Source organism: Camelus dromedarius, chromosome 14 (assembly GCF_036321535.1).
Source record: "Camelus dromedarius isolate mCamDro1 chromosome 14, mCamDro1.pat, whole genome shotgun sequence".
Taxonomy (NCBI): Eukaryota; Metazoa; Chordata; class Mammalia; order Artiodactyla; family Camelidae; genus Camelus; species Camelus dromedarius.
Genome location: NC_087449.1, coordinates 63582965 through 63600329, shown reverse-complemented (window position 1 = coordinate 63600329; position 17365 = coordinate 63582965). Strand labels below are relative to the sequence as shown.

Sequence of the window (17365 nt, the reverse complement as noted above, 5' to 3'; positions counted from 1 at the left end):
AGGCATGAGAATCTGCCTGGGTTCTACCGCGTTCCCAGCTCTGCAGGACTGACGCTGCTTGTCTGCGGACCACGTTCTGACCTACAGTGCCTAGTTTCCACACCCACTGCCAGCCCAGCCTTTGCAAGGTTCTCCCTATGACCTCTTCCAAGCACGTTCACCCTGCTCCCTCCCCTGAGGTCACACTGCTCTCCTGCTGCTCCCAGAACCCTTCTGCCTGCACCCAGCTTCCTGGGCTTGGGCCTTTCCTTCATTTAGGTCTCTGCTGATATGTCATCTTATCAGAAAGGTCTTCCCCATCTACCCTAAAGAAACAGCATCTCTCCCCACCCCTACCCATCACTCTTATGAGATAAATTGTGCCTATTAGCTTTGTTTTGCTGGAACGTAAGCTCTGTGAGAACAAGGACAGCAATCTGTTTACTACATTATCCCCAGAACAGCACTCAGCCCATGTAGATGGCTAAATAAATACTTGCTGAATGAAGAACAAAAAAGAGCACAAATGATTCCTAGTTCTCTGGCAGTGGTTGAGGCCTAGAGACTAACAAATGGAGCAATTCAAAAAGTCTTCTTCCCAAAGGCAGGCGGAAGAGCACATTGGTTTGGGGCTCCTGGCTCACCTTCTTCCCCAGTTGAAAAACGAGTGAAGACAATGTGTCCATGGCTGTGGAACGAAGCTCTGGGCTCTGGTCCAGTGTTCGAACAATCGGGTGAATGATCCGAGAGGCATAGTCAGTGAAATCCAGGGACTCCGTCAGGCGGTCCACTGTCTCTAATGCTGCCCTACAACAATCGCTAACATACAGTAACTGCTAACATACAGGCCCAGAGTGAGAGACCTGGCTGGGGGTTACCTTAACAATCAGCACTGAATGGGACGGAGTGGCTTCTGATGTGTTTTGCGTACATAGATCCAACATATATTTCAGTGGGTTGGGAACAGTTAAGATTTCCACAGATCTGGTACATTTCTGGACTAAACTTAAAGGGAGTTGAAAGAACAGAAAAATAGAAGGATGGCCTGGGGACTTAAGAAAAGGACATTCCCAACGAAACATTAGAAGCTTGATAATTGTTAGTGCTAAAGGTGCTCACTTTCGAGATGGCAGTGGAACTTCAGGGGCATCAAACAACTTCACGATAGGGGGCAGTAACAAATGCAAGTAGTCATCCAGGTTGGCGCCAAACAGCTGGATTGCAGCCAGCAACTGCAAAAACGAGCGAGGGCATGACAATGAACAAACACAGTCTGGCATCAAGTACCTAAGTTACATGAAGAGGAGCAGGGATACGGATAATTCAGAATTCTTCAGGGATTCTGAGAAGCCTTTATTAAGTGGCTCTGAACTACATTCTCTTGGTAGCACTTTTTCCCCTCATTTTATTTTGCTTATCTGTTACTTTGCTTTCTCTGAGCTTATTTGTTACTTTGCTTTCTCTGAGCTTATTTCAGTTGGTAAGAAATCAGTTGTTGGATAATAGAGAAAACCAGTCTGCAATAAAACATTTACCAAGAATAACCCATTAAAGGAGACAAAACATAAGGATAATCAAGGGAGAATTATAAACATTCTGTAAACTGCACACATCAGGTACTACAGCATTCTTCGGATTCGGTCTTATGGACTGAGCATCACCCCATCACTCAGAACAGGGTCTCGTTTCTTAGCTGATCATCCAGGGACTCTGATGGATGCTGGAAATCTCTCTAGAGAATGCCCTGGGCTACTCACCTTGATGGAGACGATGCGGCCTGGACTGTTGTCATGCATGAAGACTCGTAGCATGTGCGGGATCAGCTGGGGCAGGTAGAGTTTAAATTCACCGCCAAGAGCTACCACAATTTGCTCAATGAGAAGAATGATGGTGCTCTGGATGGAGGTGTTCATGACCCAGAATTCCTATAGAGAGGGAGAGACAGAGGAGCAAAGTCAGGAGCCCTTCTGCTGAAATATGAACCAAGGAACTGAGACAGCTCAAAAGAAGTAAAAATGTTGTGAGCATCTGTCCCAAGGGACTCTTTCCTTATCCTCTCCCCGGGCCTCCCTGTATCTCTGTCACAGTCATGGTGAACAACTAAACTGCATTTCCCCGAATGCACAGGCCACTTTGCCCCTCTGCTTTGCTCATGCTACTCTTTGCCCAGATCCCAACTCTTGCTCAGATAAGCCCTGTCTGTCTTTCTAGAACTGGCTCAAGCCTCACTTCTCCTAACAAGGCTTTCCTGTCTCCTTCCATTATCCACTGTGGGTCCCTCCGTCCTCCTCTCTTCTAGCACCTGTAATACTTAATTTTCTTTGCCGCCCTCCCTCTACTTGACTGTAGGCTAGTTGAAGGTAAGAAACCCTCTGATTCATCTCTATCTCCCCAAATCTAGTAGAGTGCCTGGTATATTCCAGCCACCCAAACACGCCTACAGAACAAATGAATGACGGTCTATGTCACTCGAGCTCTCCAGCTGTCCAGGGTGGTTCTTTACTCTGGGTACCGCCTGGGCTCTGCCAGAGAACAACTCCAGTATTTACAAGATTTCCTGCCCTTTCTGGATTTAGACTTTGCTTGACAGCATCTGACACGTGTCCCAAACCATTTTCAGACCTAGACTGTGCCACAAAAGAAGCACTTTTCTACATTCATCTAATTATATTCCACACAAGTGACTAAAATAAAAACTTGGCCAATTGGCTCCAGATCCTGTCTTGCACTGCGAAGCAAACTGGTCCAAGTCTTCCACTCCAGGAAAAGCTGTCATTTCAAATCAACTCAAAAAGACAGTCACCTACTGCCTTCTTTAAAACCTCCAGAGTAGGAGACTTAATGATAATAGAAACTCTACCAATGATGGCAACACATACATATTAATACTCTTGAGCTCTCCTATAGTTCATAATAGAAATCAATGAAGAAAAAAGATAACTCCTCATATGAAAAACTGTATGGAAGCATAAGGTATTTTTATTAAAAAATTTTTGTTTAAATCATAATGGTTTAGAGAGTAAGAACATTAAAAAATATTAAAAGCTGCTGGCAAAATTTTCTGCTTGGTGAGAGAAGTATTCTCTCTCAAAAAGATAAAGAGCTTTGACAAAGGAACACAGCCTTTCCGGTCTCCATGGTTTGTCTGAGGTTCACTCACTTGGACCGCACTCCACCTCCTGTAGAGAAAGCCCACCTGCCTCTTCACCGAATAACTATCGGGGCTCCTCACAAGGGACTGCTCTGCCTCAAAGGAGCTAGGCAGCCTCCCCAGGGATGCCGATTAAATCACTGTTCACAAAGCCCGAGCTCTTCCTGGGCTCAGGGGAGCTCATTAAAATGCCCAGGATCAACCGCCAAAGGAAAAGCCCCTGATGAACCTTCTCTATCTTAGAGGAAATGAAAGCTGTATTTGGCGGGTGTCAAACCCCTATGCTTTGGTTGTAAGTCTTTTTTGAGGAATAAGTCACAGACTACTTCAGCTTCAACCCACGAGCACACTGCTTCCTCCCTTGGCCCCTCTCCAACCTCCGGGGTCCCCGCTCCCTGCACTCCTCCGATCCCCTCCCTGCACTCCCCACTCCCATCCGTCAGGCCCTTTAGCATCCTACCCAGCTCCTCCTTGTACAGAGGCCTCTGAGGCAGGAGTCGTGGAACACAGCAGCTTTTATTTATTTATATATATAGGAGTGTTTTAGTTTTGAGACTTAGTGTCAGAGAAGTTCCATTTTTGAAGCCAGCCGCTTTGATTTTAGCCCTGCTGCTTCCTTCCCCAAGCTAACTACAAAGGTCTGGTGTAGAAGAATTAAAATTGTTGGAAGATTGTCTTCTAATTCTCTGAGGACTCAGCTATCTCTGCAAAACAACCCATAAACAGCAGGAAGCAGCCTCCCCACTCCCGAACAGAAAAACTGACACTGCCATCAATGGGGAGCACTTTGCACCTGCTTAAAGCATGTTACAAAAGCTGGGATGTGACCCTTTTTTCATATGCTACTGCAGTCGGAAGGTAGCATTTACAAAGCTTTTGAAGGTAGCAGGGTAAAGCATCACCCTCTTCCTCCGAGCCTGACAGCAGAGCCTGACAGCAGTCCACCGTATTTAATAGCCCCAGGAAAACCCAATCCCCAGCCCTCTCGTAAGGCCATTACAGGCAGTAAGGAAGAATGCTTTTGTGAGAACAGTAAAACACTATTGTGATATTAAAGTGAAATTGCTTTGCTGCGTGTGAAGCAAAGAACTCGAGTCTATTTGTGGGAGGACAATTACTTCAGGATTTCTCCTGCAACTTCACACCTTGTCCTCTTGTATCTGAGAGCCTGGAGACCCCTTTCCTGATCCAGTGGGACACCTTGCTCCACTTCTCAGACTCAGGTTGTAACATCTCTACAATAACCCAAGAAACAAATGTCCACATTATCCAAACTTGCTGCTAAGTGTTCCTGGACCCAAACACTGATGAACAGGCCAAAGCACTAATTTCTACTCACTCTCATGAGGGTGACTATTTCATCCATATAAGGTCTGATGTGGCTCTTCACAAAGGACACCAACATTCCCAGCTGCTGGAACAGAAACTGAAACGGAGGAGAGGTCAGCAAGCTGGCACCACGAAGGATGTAGCACTCCCAGGCTTACCCTATGTCCATGTGAACGAATAAAGACAACCATGGAATTGGTTTCTGCACCACCGTATTGTCTAAGTTTCAAAGAACGAGATTTAAAACCACTAGTGGTAATGGTGGGGGAAGAGGGGACTAAAAACAAATGTCACTGGCTTTACTCACCAGATGAACCTATTTCTGCACAGCAGGGGCTGTGGGGCCAGACTAGCTGTTCTGAGCCATTTCTGTTACATACTAGCTTTGTGACCTTCATTTAACCTCTCTGCACTCAGTCCCTTCAGTGAGAAAACAGGAGATGATAGTTCTTGTCCCATAGGCTTGTTGTAAGAGTTAAATGAGATAATATCTGGAAAGCACTGGAACAGGGGCGCAAATACTGTTACGTGCTCAATGCACATCTTCTACCATTGAAGGGTTTCCGGAATCACTGAAGACTTAAAATCGGACATGAAAGTTTTAATTAGGTGTAAATGTACCCTTTGTTTGTTCAGCCCTAATTCACTACCACTTACTTTCTAAAATAAATACAGCTAACTATTATGGGTATCATGCTTCATTTATAGTAATTAACTCAACTAATTAGGTCTTAAATAATTGGTTAATTGTCTCTCTAAGGAATGGGGAGCCAAAACAGCAAGCAAGCTGAGGGAGGGATGGGATAAGGAGGCTCTATGCAGGTCGGTATCTTGTAATTGTTAAGAGATGCCATTCACTAAACAAAACTGGGAATAGTGAGGGAAATTCCAACTATTTTCCAAGGTAAAGATGTCTTCAGTGGGGTGGGGAGGTGGGTGGGTATAGCTCAGTGGCAGAGTGTGTGTTCAGCACACATGGGTCCTAGGTTCAATCCCCAGTACCTCCATTTAAAAAAAAAAAAAGGTGTCTTCGGGGTATAGTTGTCATTTTGTTATGATCCTCAGACAGTGCTACCTGTCATTAAGCAGTAAATCATATTCTAAACCACCCCCAAATTTATATAGCTCTCTCTGCCTTTGCTGCCCTCCATTAACAAAGATAATTTCGTGCATATATTTTCAACTCTTATTCACATTTTAAAACTTGCGTAAGGTGGGGGTAAATAAAAAGTGTTTCAAACAGTGAGTAATGGACTTACAGAAGTCATTACCTGAAGAGGTGAGACTGACAAAACATACAGGACTAGGCTCAAAGAGAGTCTGGATGAACGCTCTCACGACAATGAGTTGTAGGGTGGCCAGAACCTGGTCCCACATGGCACACAGGTTCGACTTAGAAGCACCATCTCCTAGGCGCCTACTCACAGAATCACTGCTGACAGTTTTTGCAAAATGGTCCCTACAACTGTACGTTACAGAGACCAAGGGACCTGAGACTCTAAATATATTGGTTCTTGAGTTAAAACTTTTGTCATGCAGAACCTGAAAGAAGGTAGAAAATCTAGGCTGGAGGAAAAGCCGGACGCTGGGGATGGCAGGGCGGTCAGGGAAAACCACAAGGCAGAAAGGACAAATGCCTCGTGATCCTTGCTGTCATTTCATGAGGGGCCCACTGGAGAGTCTCTCTGGTGGCGGAGTCATAAGGAGTGGCCCGACAGCGATACACAGCGGATGCCTCCTTTGTAGGTAAGGAGCCAGAGCAGCCACCATATTTCTTCTCCCTTAGATTCTTTTCCAAGCTTTTTCTCTCTTTTTCCTCCTGAACATTAGTATTTTTAAAGAACACATAGTTTTGTTCCTGAAAATACGGTAGCTTAGATCCTCTCCCAAATCCCCGCTTTGAAAAGCCTAAAAGTTAATACATAAAAGATAACAAATGTTATTAGATTATCAGAACTGAAACCTTTCACATAAAGCCAGACCTTCAAAGCAAGAAAAATGGTGAAATCCCCCCCCCCAAATCTGTCCACTGACAAAAGGAGACAGAAATTTGTCAGTCTTGATGTGAGGTCTAGGTAGGAAAAAAAAAAAAGCCTTCCAGAAGAGTTTGTGATTTCAAGCCACTCTCAAATGACTTTAGGGGGTTATTTTAACTCTCTGTGAGGCCTGAGAAAGTCTAAGCCAGGAAACTAACTTAAAATTGTCCTGGGCCACCTGGCAGCAGCAAATGCAAATCCCTCTGGAGAGATGCAACTTAAGAGCAGATTTTCCAGTATTACTATTGCTCCACAGAAAGTCCAGCTGAATATGATACAGGATCCAAAATTGTAAGACACACTGCAGGTATGACTCAGTAGAAACAATAAAGAACAGTATTAAACCCATCAACATTTTTATATATATTGGAATTATTGGATAGAAAATGTAAAATAAATCTGTTTAAAATGCTTAAAGAAATAGAAGTGAGAATAAAAAATATATATAAGGAACAAGATACCATAAAAAGTACTAGGTGTGTTTGAAAGAACCTAGAATAACTTTAGAAAAAAAAATGTAGTTGGAAATAAAAACTCAATGATAGGTCAAAAAGACATAGCTGAAGAATTAGTGAACAGAAAACTGATGTGAAGACATATCCAGAATGCAACTCTGAGAGACAAAGATGAAAAATATGGATAATAAACTAACAGACATTAAGTACAGAGTGAGAAGCTCTACATGCTGAAGCCAATTCTGGAAGGAAAAATAGAAGGGTGAACTCCTCAGGTTCAGAAAGCCCACAAATCCCCAACAGGGTAAGAAAAAGAAATGCATATTTAGATATGCCATAGTGAAACTTCAGGACAACAAAAACAATGGGAAGATCTGAAACAACCAGAGAAAGGGGATATTAAGTAAAAAGGAATCAATTTCTCAACAGCAACAAAAGAAGTCAGAAAACAGTGGGATAACATCTACAGCTGAAGGAGAACCCAGAGTCATATTCTCAGCTAAGTAAAGATTTTAAAAGAGGGTGAAATAAAGATTTTTTTCAGATAAACAAAAACAGCATTTACTTCGAAGGATGCTGCCAGAGGAATCTGCCTTACAGAGGAGGAAAATGACCCTAGGAGGAAGCTCTGAGATGGAAGACAGGAATGCAGTGGCAAGTTTGGATAAACAGAAACAAACACTGTCTGCATAAAATAATAGTAATGTTTAATTTGGTGTTAAAAAAAAGTGATACTTGGGGGGGAGGGTATAGCTCAGTGGTAGAGTGCATGCTTGGCATGTGAGAAGTCCTGGGTTCAATCCCCAGTACCTCTGTTAAAAAAAAAAAAAAAAAGTGATACTAGATAAGTAACAAATGAGGGAAGGGAGATAGTTTGAGCAATCATTCTCAGTTTTGTATATTGTTCAGGGGAAGGATGGAGACACTGATTAATTTTAAACCTTGTTAAATAAGGTATGCAAGTCAAATTTTAAAGTTGAAAATAAGACTGGATCCATTCTTCATAGTCTACACTGGGACATATTCCAAAGAGCACAAAGATCTAAATATAAAAAATGAGGCCAATAAAATACAAGAAGAAATAGAGGTGAAAATGATGTAGACACAAAGCTTTTCACTGCAAATTATTTTAAATATCAGAAGACTGGAAAAAACCCAAACATTTATCAATAGAGACTGGTGAAACAGCTATGGTGGTTCATACAGTGAAGCACCATGTAACCCTAAAGGAATGAAGAAATCCTCAATCTACTGCTATGGCATGAACTCCAGGATACACTGCTGGGTTCAGAACCATCCTTATAAAGGAAGGTGGGGGATATATACTTCCTTATGTTTTCAAAAATAAACAGTGAAAAGATAAATTTTAAAACTGATAAAACTGGCTACCTTTGGGGGAACTGCGGTAGGCAGTCCATGCCCTAATCCCTAGAACCTGTGAATAAATTTCTTTACATGCTGTCATAAAGAGGACTTTTAAAGGTGGGATTCGGGGTCAGGATCTTGAGATGGGGAGATTATCAAGGCGGGCCCAATCTAATCACAGGAGTCCTTATCAGCAGAGAACCTTTCCTGACTGGTCAGAGAGGACCTGAGGGCAGAAGGGTCAAAGAGATACAATGTTGCTGACTTTGAAGACAGAGCAAAAAGGCCAAGTAATCCAGGCAGCCTCTAGAAGATAGGAAAAGCAAGAAAAGGAGTTCCCCCCGAGCCTCCAGAAAGGAACACTGCCTTAATAGCATCCTGGCTGTAGTTCAGTATGATCTGTGTCAGACATATGATCTACAGAACTGTAACATAATAAATGTGTGTTGTTTCAAGTTGCTAAATGGGTGGTGATTTGTCATTGCAGCAATAGTAAATGATAGAGGAAGGAAGAAACAAGGTGTAAGAATGAGGAGAGAAACTAGTTTTCACTGAAGATATCTTATCTCACGGTTTTGAACCATAGTTTTATAGTTGTAGAACTATGCTAATGTCTTACATAACTAAAATAAAAGTTAAATTAGAAAAACTCACAAGAAATTTCTAAATATTGAAAATAAATAGGAACGGATGATTTAACTATAAACCAAGTTGGTTGCACAATCTTTGATCAAAGAAGAACCTCAAGTGACTTTGAACACATTTGAACACATTTTGGTGTATATCCCCAATAGGTCATATCCTAAAAACAATAAAAAATTACAAAAGGCCTTGAACTGAATTCAGTAATCATGTTTTTAATACTAATACTGGTTCTTTACTGTTTATATGTATACAAAATATATATACTCTGCAAGACAGAGCAAGTAATTATGGAGATTTCAGAATCAAGGAATCAAGTTTTTCAGTGTAACAGGAAAGAGATACAACTATAAAATCAAAGAAGTAAAAACTCTTTAATCTTAAATTTGAATTAAAAATATCAGTATTAATGACTTATTTTTATTTTCTAAAAAATATGTATTTCTAGCTCTGTTCACTGAAAATCAGGCATGGAAACAATGATACACCATTAACAATAAACACCCCAGCACACAAACTGCAGTCTGTAAGTTCCACCTCTCACTTGAAGAAACCATAGCTTCTTGGAAGTGGCTATGCCTACACTTGAGTGAAATGTACTTGATAAGTTTGAAATATTTTTTTTGGCCAGAAAAAAGTGATCAAAGACTAAGACTACCAGGCAATGGAAAAAGAATACAAAAGCCACTGAGATAATTAAATTGTTAAAAACAGTGTCTTCAATGAACAGAAACACTATATATATATATATATATATATATATATATATATATATATATATATCTCCATGAGTTGGTAATGATACTCCAAATTATGGCAGGGGTTTGAGGGGAGAAGGGGTGCCTGGGTCACCTTTGAGAGGCTGCAAGGGACTTGATTCATTATTCTGAAAAACTGATAAAGGGTAAAAATCATGCATTTCCTGCATGAACTACCCTTTAAATTAACTAAATAATTGATGACACAAAGTTATTTACAGATGATTTCTAGCTAATAAATCCAGAGCAGTAATAGAATTACAAAATCACCATTTTCTGGTTGCTAATCAAATAATGGTTCTAGGAAACAATCACCAACAAACACTGAATGACTGGGAGAAAGGCTGCTGGGGAACACAGAATCACAACACCTGAACCCTTTGGTTAACCTTCACATCACTAGAAGTGGATCATTTAGAAACTATTTGCTTACTAAATGTCAAAATAGGAAGTATGTGGTACCACTTCTGGAGTGTTTCTTGCCTAAAAAATAAAACCTCAATCTAATCACTCCTCTAAATCTAATCGGTTTACAAAAGGTTAAAAGACATCTTGAAAATACTATCAGTCAAACCCAGAAAGGAAAATTCTATAAACAAATGACCTGGTTTCTTCCACAAATACATGGCATGAAAAGAAAAAAAGTAGAGGAAAAAGGAAAAGAAGAGAAAGAGAATTAAACATATCAACCAACTGCCATTTTATCTGGATTCTGATTTGAATAAACCAAAATAAATTTTTAAGACACACAAGGATATTTGAAGAAGGACTGGTATTAGATTATATTAAAGAATTATCGTTAATTCTGTAGGTGTCATAACTGTGGTTATATGGGGAAAAAAGTATTCAATGGTGAAATAATGTTATCTGGAATTTGCTTTAAAATGTCCCAGAAAAAAAGTGTGTGTGTGCGCATGTGCATGTGTGTGTGTTTGGGTGGGGGAGGTAATAAGACGAAATCAAACTGATAAAATACTTATAGTTGTTGATGAGTATGAGACTTTAATATAAGTTGTCTACTTTTTATGATTTCATTACAAAATGTTTAATGAAATTAAAGGTGGCCAATGAGTAGAGGGCAAAAGATAAAATGAAAGCCCAATCAAGCCCAAAAAAGACAGAAATGAAAGAAAATAAACAGATTAAGTAGGACAAAAATAAAGCACAAAGTAAGATGGTGGAAATAAACCTCAATATATCAGCAATCACAATAAACGTAATTGAACTGAATGCACTGATTAAAAGACAAAGATTTTCAAATTAACACTAAAAGACAATCCAGCTATATTATTATATGTATTGCTATGAGATACCTATCTAAAGCAGAAAGTCACAAGATAGTCAAAAGTAAAAGGATAAGAAAAGACATACATCTCCAAAAAAAGCTGGTGAAACTGTATTAACATTAAGCAAAATAAATTTTAAGGAATTATTAAAGATAAAAAGGGTCATTATAAAATGACAAAAGATTCAGTTTACCAGGAAGATATGATGATTTAAAATGTGTATGCATCTAATAACCCCCAAAATATAGAAAGCAGAACTGACTAAACTATGAGACGTTAATAAACCCATCATTGTAAAAGGGGATTTTTATCTCACTTCTCTCAATAATTGATAGATTGTAAGCAAACAAAAATTAACAAAGATACAAAAGATTTGAAAACAATAATAAATTCAAATATAATGACATATGTAAAACTCTGTGCATATCTTTAGCAAATACACCTTACTCCCTAGCACAGAGGAAATATTTCCCAAAATAGATCAAGCATTAGACTATTAAGGCAGTTTCAGCAGATTATCAGAGTCGTAAACCCAAGGTAATTAAGTTAGAAACATGTATCCAAAAAAGAAATTCCAAATTCCATGTTTGCAAATTAAAATACCAATTCTAAATAACTCAATGATGAAAGAAGTAATCATAACAAACATTAAAAAACACATATTTCTAAACAGTAATGAAAGTACTAATTATTCAGCAATAAAAATGAACATATTGACGCATGTTACAACATGGATGAACCTCAAAAGTATTATATTAAGTGAAAGGAGCCAGACACATTAAACCATGTATACTTCCAATTCCACAAAATGTCCAGAAAAGGTAAACCTCTCGAGATAGAAAGTAGATTAGTGGTTGCCTAGGAAACAACTGCAGACAGGCAGATTTCTTTCTGGGGTGATGAGAATTTTCTCAAGTTAGACTGTAGCGATGGTTGTACAACTCTATAAATATACTAAAAATCACTGGGTTTTACACTTACAAAGGGTAAATTTTATGGCATGTAAATTTCATCTCAAAAAAGTTTTAAAAAGCTTTGGAATGCAGCTAAACTATACTTGGGGTTAAATTTACAGCCTTAACAGATTACATTTAGACAAGAAGAAAGATTGACAATCAATGAGCCAATATTCAAATAAGAATTGTTTTAAGAAGCAGAAAAAAGAAAAAAACTGGAAGAAAGTTCTAATAAGGAGCAGATTTATAAAACAGGAAACAAAGATACAAGAGAGAAGATCAACAGTGGTAAGGCTGCTTCTTTGAAAAAGAAAAGTACTATGACAGATCTCCAGCAAGAAATGAAAATATAAAAGAATAGTGAACAAGGTCATGCCAATAGATTTTACTATTTAGATAAAAAGAATACTTTCTTAGAAAAATGTGACTAAAACTCTCGAGAAACAGAAGATCTTTGAACCTGAAGTTAAAAGAACATTACAGGCCAATTCCACTCAGGAACACAGATGTAAAAATTCTAAATTAAATTTTAGATATAAAAATCAATGTACTTAAAAAAATGCAACATAACAAGATGGTTTTAACACAAGAATTCAAGGATGTTTCAACATTAGAACATATATCACTGTAATTCAATATGTCAACATATTAAAAGAAAAACCAAATGATCCTTATAAGAGATAAAGAAAAGGCATTTGATAAATCTAATACCCATTCATGATAGAAACTCTTAAGCAAATTAAGACCATAAGGGAAATTTATAACCTTTAAAAAGCTATCTATCAAAAATCTACAGCAAACATCATACTTAGTAATGAAATCTTAACAGCAGTCCCATTACAATCAGGAACAAGATTAAAGGTTTCCACCATCACAGAGTCTAATTAATACTGTAGTGAAAGTCCTAGGAATGCAGTAAGGAAAAGTAACAACTGTTTTACAGACTAAGACAAAAAAGCCAAAATTGTTTTTTTCTTTATGAAGACTATGATTATCTAGAGTGAAAACCTGGGAAAACTGACAGGCAAATTATCAGAATTAGTAGGAATTCAATAAGGTTGATATTGTAAAAATAAATTGCACTTCTATACTGCAGGTGCACAGCTAGAACACATACTTTCTAAAACAGATACCATCTTCTCTAAAGGTACTTCAAATTGAATATACAATCGTAAAGGGAAAAACAATTAATTCAAGTATCTTTTAAATGCTGACTGCACACCCTTGTGGAATATATGCTAAGGGCAGCAGGACCTGCAAAGCCAGCTTGAACTCTATTCAGTAGGGTCGCTGGTAGTTGGCAGTGGTACAGGTGTGGTCATCACAGAACCACTTTGCCTGTTCTGTGGTTTAGAGAAATTAAAAAAAGAGAGCAAGAGAGAAAAAGAGGGTGGGAAAGGGGGAAATTTTTCTTTACAGAAAGATGCCAGCTATTAAAAGTAGAAGGAATGACAGAACTGGAAGGTCTTTGCTATCAGTGTGATACCTGATTCAGGCAAGAATCATCCATGGAGGCTGAAACCATCAGGTAAAAGGTAGCTGGGGAATAGGACAGTCACACAGTCTCAAAGTATCACTCCACAGATTACTTAATGACTAAGGAAAAAAGGTAACTTTACAATGGAGAGAGCTGACAGATGCCAACCTAACCACGTGCTCAAACTTAGGACCAACAATAATGGGACAAACTGATATGAGATCCCATAAGAAGTATGCAACTTCACTTCTGTAGTATTCCCACCATAAATGTTTGACTTTAAGCATGAAGAAGCAACCAGAAATCCACTGTGGGACATTCCACCAGAGAACTGGACTGAACTCAAGATTACTGAGAATAACAGTGCTGTCCCTCCCCCAGGCCACTCATCTTTTATCCATTTTGAAGGATAAAACAGGAAATTGGGCCGAGCTAATTAAACCTGAACACTTAGGTGTTAGAAGCTCAGGGGGAGGAAAGGCATTATGCTTAACACGTTGATTGCCACATCACCCAAATCTGGGTGAGAGTTGTGTTTCCTCAGAGGCACCCAATCCACAGTGGGAGATCAAAGTGTTTAACTGCAAGCAGAGCACATCATTAGGAAGTCGAGGCAGAGATAGCTCTTTGGTGCACGTGTGGCACAGAGGAGGAAGGGGCCAGGGTTGGGGTTGTAGCCACTTACTTCCCGGATGGCCCCGTCACAAACGCGAATGACATTCAGGAACGTGGGCATGACCTGGGGCAAAAACTGCACACACTTGAGCCCCAGGGACTTGAAGATGAAGGTGATGGCCTGGACGACCATGGTGTGATGGTGAGAGAGGGACTGGTCTCGGAAGATCCGCATCAGGGCCACCATGGACACGGCCGGGTAAAACTCGTCCAGAGGCAGGTTCCCCATGTTGACCAGCATTTCACTGGTGCTGTAGTCAGCTAGGACCAAACAACGGTGAGGACCGTGAGCTATACGTGACTCTGACTTTATACAGAGCATGTTAACAACATACCAAAAGCCTCCCGACAATCATTAGCATTCATCTCTTTCTCCCCGCTACATCCTAATCACACTGGGAATACAGGGTATATTAGGAGCCAGTGAATAGGCTCTCATCATCAAGGACAGTTTTCAGCTTGTCTATCATCCAAACTACAAAAGCATAAAACAGTACATGAGGGGCTTTCTTTAAATTGTTATGTTTACTTTAGCTTCTTACTATTCCAGTTCACAACTTCGTAGCTAAAACCATCGATAAAAATAATTACTCCCCCAAATGAAAATAAAGGGGATTAAATTAGGCAAACATCTGTTCAGCAGCTGCTTGGTCCCCTAGGGAATTCAGACATGTTAGTAACAAATGCTACGTGACCTGAACAACAAGGATCTCAAGGACTGGGGGTGGGGGAGGGGAGGGAGGTTGGGGAGAATGGGGGAGGGTGGGGGGAGGTTAAATGGTGTGATAAGGAGGCTAAGAACTAGAACATCCAAGAGACTGGATGATTGGCACCGCTGAGGACGGAGGAACACCTGAGGGACACGGCTCAGGCTCTGCTTTTGACAGCAGTGGTTCTGGCAGGACATCACAGGCACACTTCTCTAATATACAGAAGGACAAACTAGAGGCAGTATGATCCCATCCAGCATTTAGAAACAAATTATTTTATTTTGGCAAAATAACACTTTGCTGGACTAGCTGGGAGAGCCGCTGTTGAACTTCTATACTTTCAGACATAAGCCTGCCCTGATGGACAACCCGCCTGCATCCCATGCCCTGCCCAGTCTCTCTGGTTCTCATCTAAGGCACAGGGACTCCAGGGCCAGACCACTAGAGGGAAAAAAAGCCCAGGATTCTGACTGCTACTAGTTTTTCTCTGCCCTCTGAGCCTTGTGTGAGATTTCCCTATCAATTAAAATAGGGAGAATAATTCTACCCTCTTCCTCCTTGGGTGCCGTGGGAATAGAAAACATCAAAGAAGCCCTAACAAAAGATCAGATGAACAAAGGTGATGGGGTGATAATTCCCATCTCCCTCAAAAGCACAGGAAGTGAGTAGAGACACAGCCTGCTGACCCTTAACAAAGAACCCAGACAGACGGGAAGACTCTGGATACACCTCGAAGCAGCCCCTGCTGTGACTCAAGAGGAAACCACTGATGCTCCATTCAGACGTTCTGGGGTGAGCCCATGTGCGCTAACTTCACAGTCATCCAGCCCAAGGCTCTCTCTGAACACGGCTGGTGAGGGCTCCATGGGGCAGGAACTTGGCAAGCCTCTCGCGGTTCCCCTGGACTTACAGGAATCCTGACTTGACTTGGATTCTGACAGGCTGACAGCAGAAGCGTCCCGGGACTGGTCGATCATGCCGATGTTGACTTTGTGCTTATAGGGATCCAGGGCCCCCAAAAGCCCTAACACACGGATCGCCTGGGTGGGAAAGTGGAGGGGAAAAGAAAACATTCACCACAGCACCTGACTACAACAGCTTTCAGGGATATTCCTCTCGTGTTCCGTAACGCCCAATTCTTATGCCACAACCAGCCACGTGACCAAAATGGAGAGGGACAGGAAGCCTCATCAATACTGAGCATGTTAACGCCTCAAACGTCTCCCCCACCCGCCCCGTTCTCCCAGCAAAGGCTTTAAAGATCAAGTCTGCATGTTCCCCACCTCTCGCCGTGTCCCCTGGTTCTGCTCAGTCTTCAGGAAGTTCAGTAGCACCTCAAGCAACGTGGGGTACTTCCTGTAGGGCTCCACCACATAGCCAGTGCTGGCCACCAGCTGTCCCAGGGTCCACAGAGCCACCTGGACAGGCAAAAGCTCACTTAGTTTGTAGAGCCAGGGAGAGAGAAAGGAAAGCATACTTTGTACTCTTCAGTAAATGGTTGTAATGAAGTGTTAGAGGCTATTACAAGAAAAGAATTTCCAGTAAAAGCACTAACCGTAAACAGAGATTCTGAGAGCTGGGACACAAAATCAAGGCTACAAACCAATACAGCAATTACTGGATCAAAGGCAAAGAACAGTCCCACCTTCCTCAGGGGGGGCATACAGCCCTTCTACACCCTGGATGACCGACAGGAAAAGTCTGACCGAAAAGGGAATTACGCCTGTTCTTACTTTGGTCTAGTCACCTAATGACTGCCCTCCATGATCAAAGTGAAGCCAGGGCTGGGGGAAGGCGGGCGTGAGCTGAAGCTCCACCTGCCTCCACAGCCAGAGGCCAAGGCTTTCTTTTTCCCTTCAGGAGCTGGGGCTCTGACAGATGATCTGCAGTTCTTTTTGTCCAGAGGAAACGGCGCTGGCCAGCCCTGAGACTGAAAGTGACTCTGGGTCAGGGTGACAGGCAAACTTTGTCCAAAGCTTTCTTCTTTTCACTCGGTCAACAAATATTTCTGAGCACCTACTATGTGCTGGGCAGTATTGGCACTGAGGTGACTGAGAGAGACAAGGTCCCTGGCTGCTTGGGGCTTGTCCTGCTTAGTCAGGAAGCAGTGGTACCCACCTGTCTTTTGGCCAACAGAGAGGAGTCCTGGAGCATGTCCATGATGATAATAAAAAGTTCATCAACCCATTTCCTCATTTCTAGGCCACTAACCTACAAGATGAAAAAGAGGGTGGCAGATAAGATTGGAAATTCTGGCATTAAGAAGTATTCTGCCTTCCTCAGAGGTCCTATGGAAAAGCTGTCCCCTTACCTGAGCCAACTCTCCTATTGTAGCCAAGACATTATTGATCACACCTGGGTTTGGATCAGGATCTGGATCTTTCAGTTTCAAAATTAAAGCCTACGGGAAGAAGGCATGAGAAAATGAATGCTGGTTAGTCTACCAGAAACCTTTTTTCACATAAATAAAATATACCCAAGAGACCATCTTAGTCACAGATAAATTCCTTCCAGGCTTTATGAATCCAGGACTCCTTTGGAATGTG

The 17365-nt window shown here is 41.1% G+C and overlaps 1 protein-coding gene across 1 annotated transcript in view; it reads right to left on the bottom strand.

The window, feature by feature from the left end:
• MTOR (mechanistic target of rapamycin kinase) overlaps positions 1-17365 on the bottom strand; it is a 115726-nt gene that overhangs the window by 78109 nt on the left and 20252 nt on the right. Inside the window, exons 15-23 of the mRNA XM_031464051.2 lie at positions 17131-17220; positions 16938-17030; positions 16103-16237; positions 15730-15859; positions 14120-14370; positions 4470-4556; positions 1737-1904; positions 1099-1211; positions 624-786 (exon numbers count right to left, since the gene is read on the bottom strand). Coding sequence (XP_031319911.1) covers positions 624-786; positions 1099-1211; positions 1737-1904; positions 4470-4556; positions 14120-14370; positions 15730-15859; positions 16103-16237; positions 16938-17030; positions 17131-17220 — 1230 coding nt within the window. The remainder of the gene's footprint in view (positions 1-623; positions 787-1098; positions 1212-1736; positions 1905-4469; positions 4557-14119; positions 14371-15729; positions 15860-16102; positions 16238-16937; positions 17031-17130; positions 17221-17365) is intronic.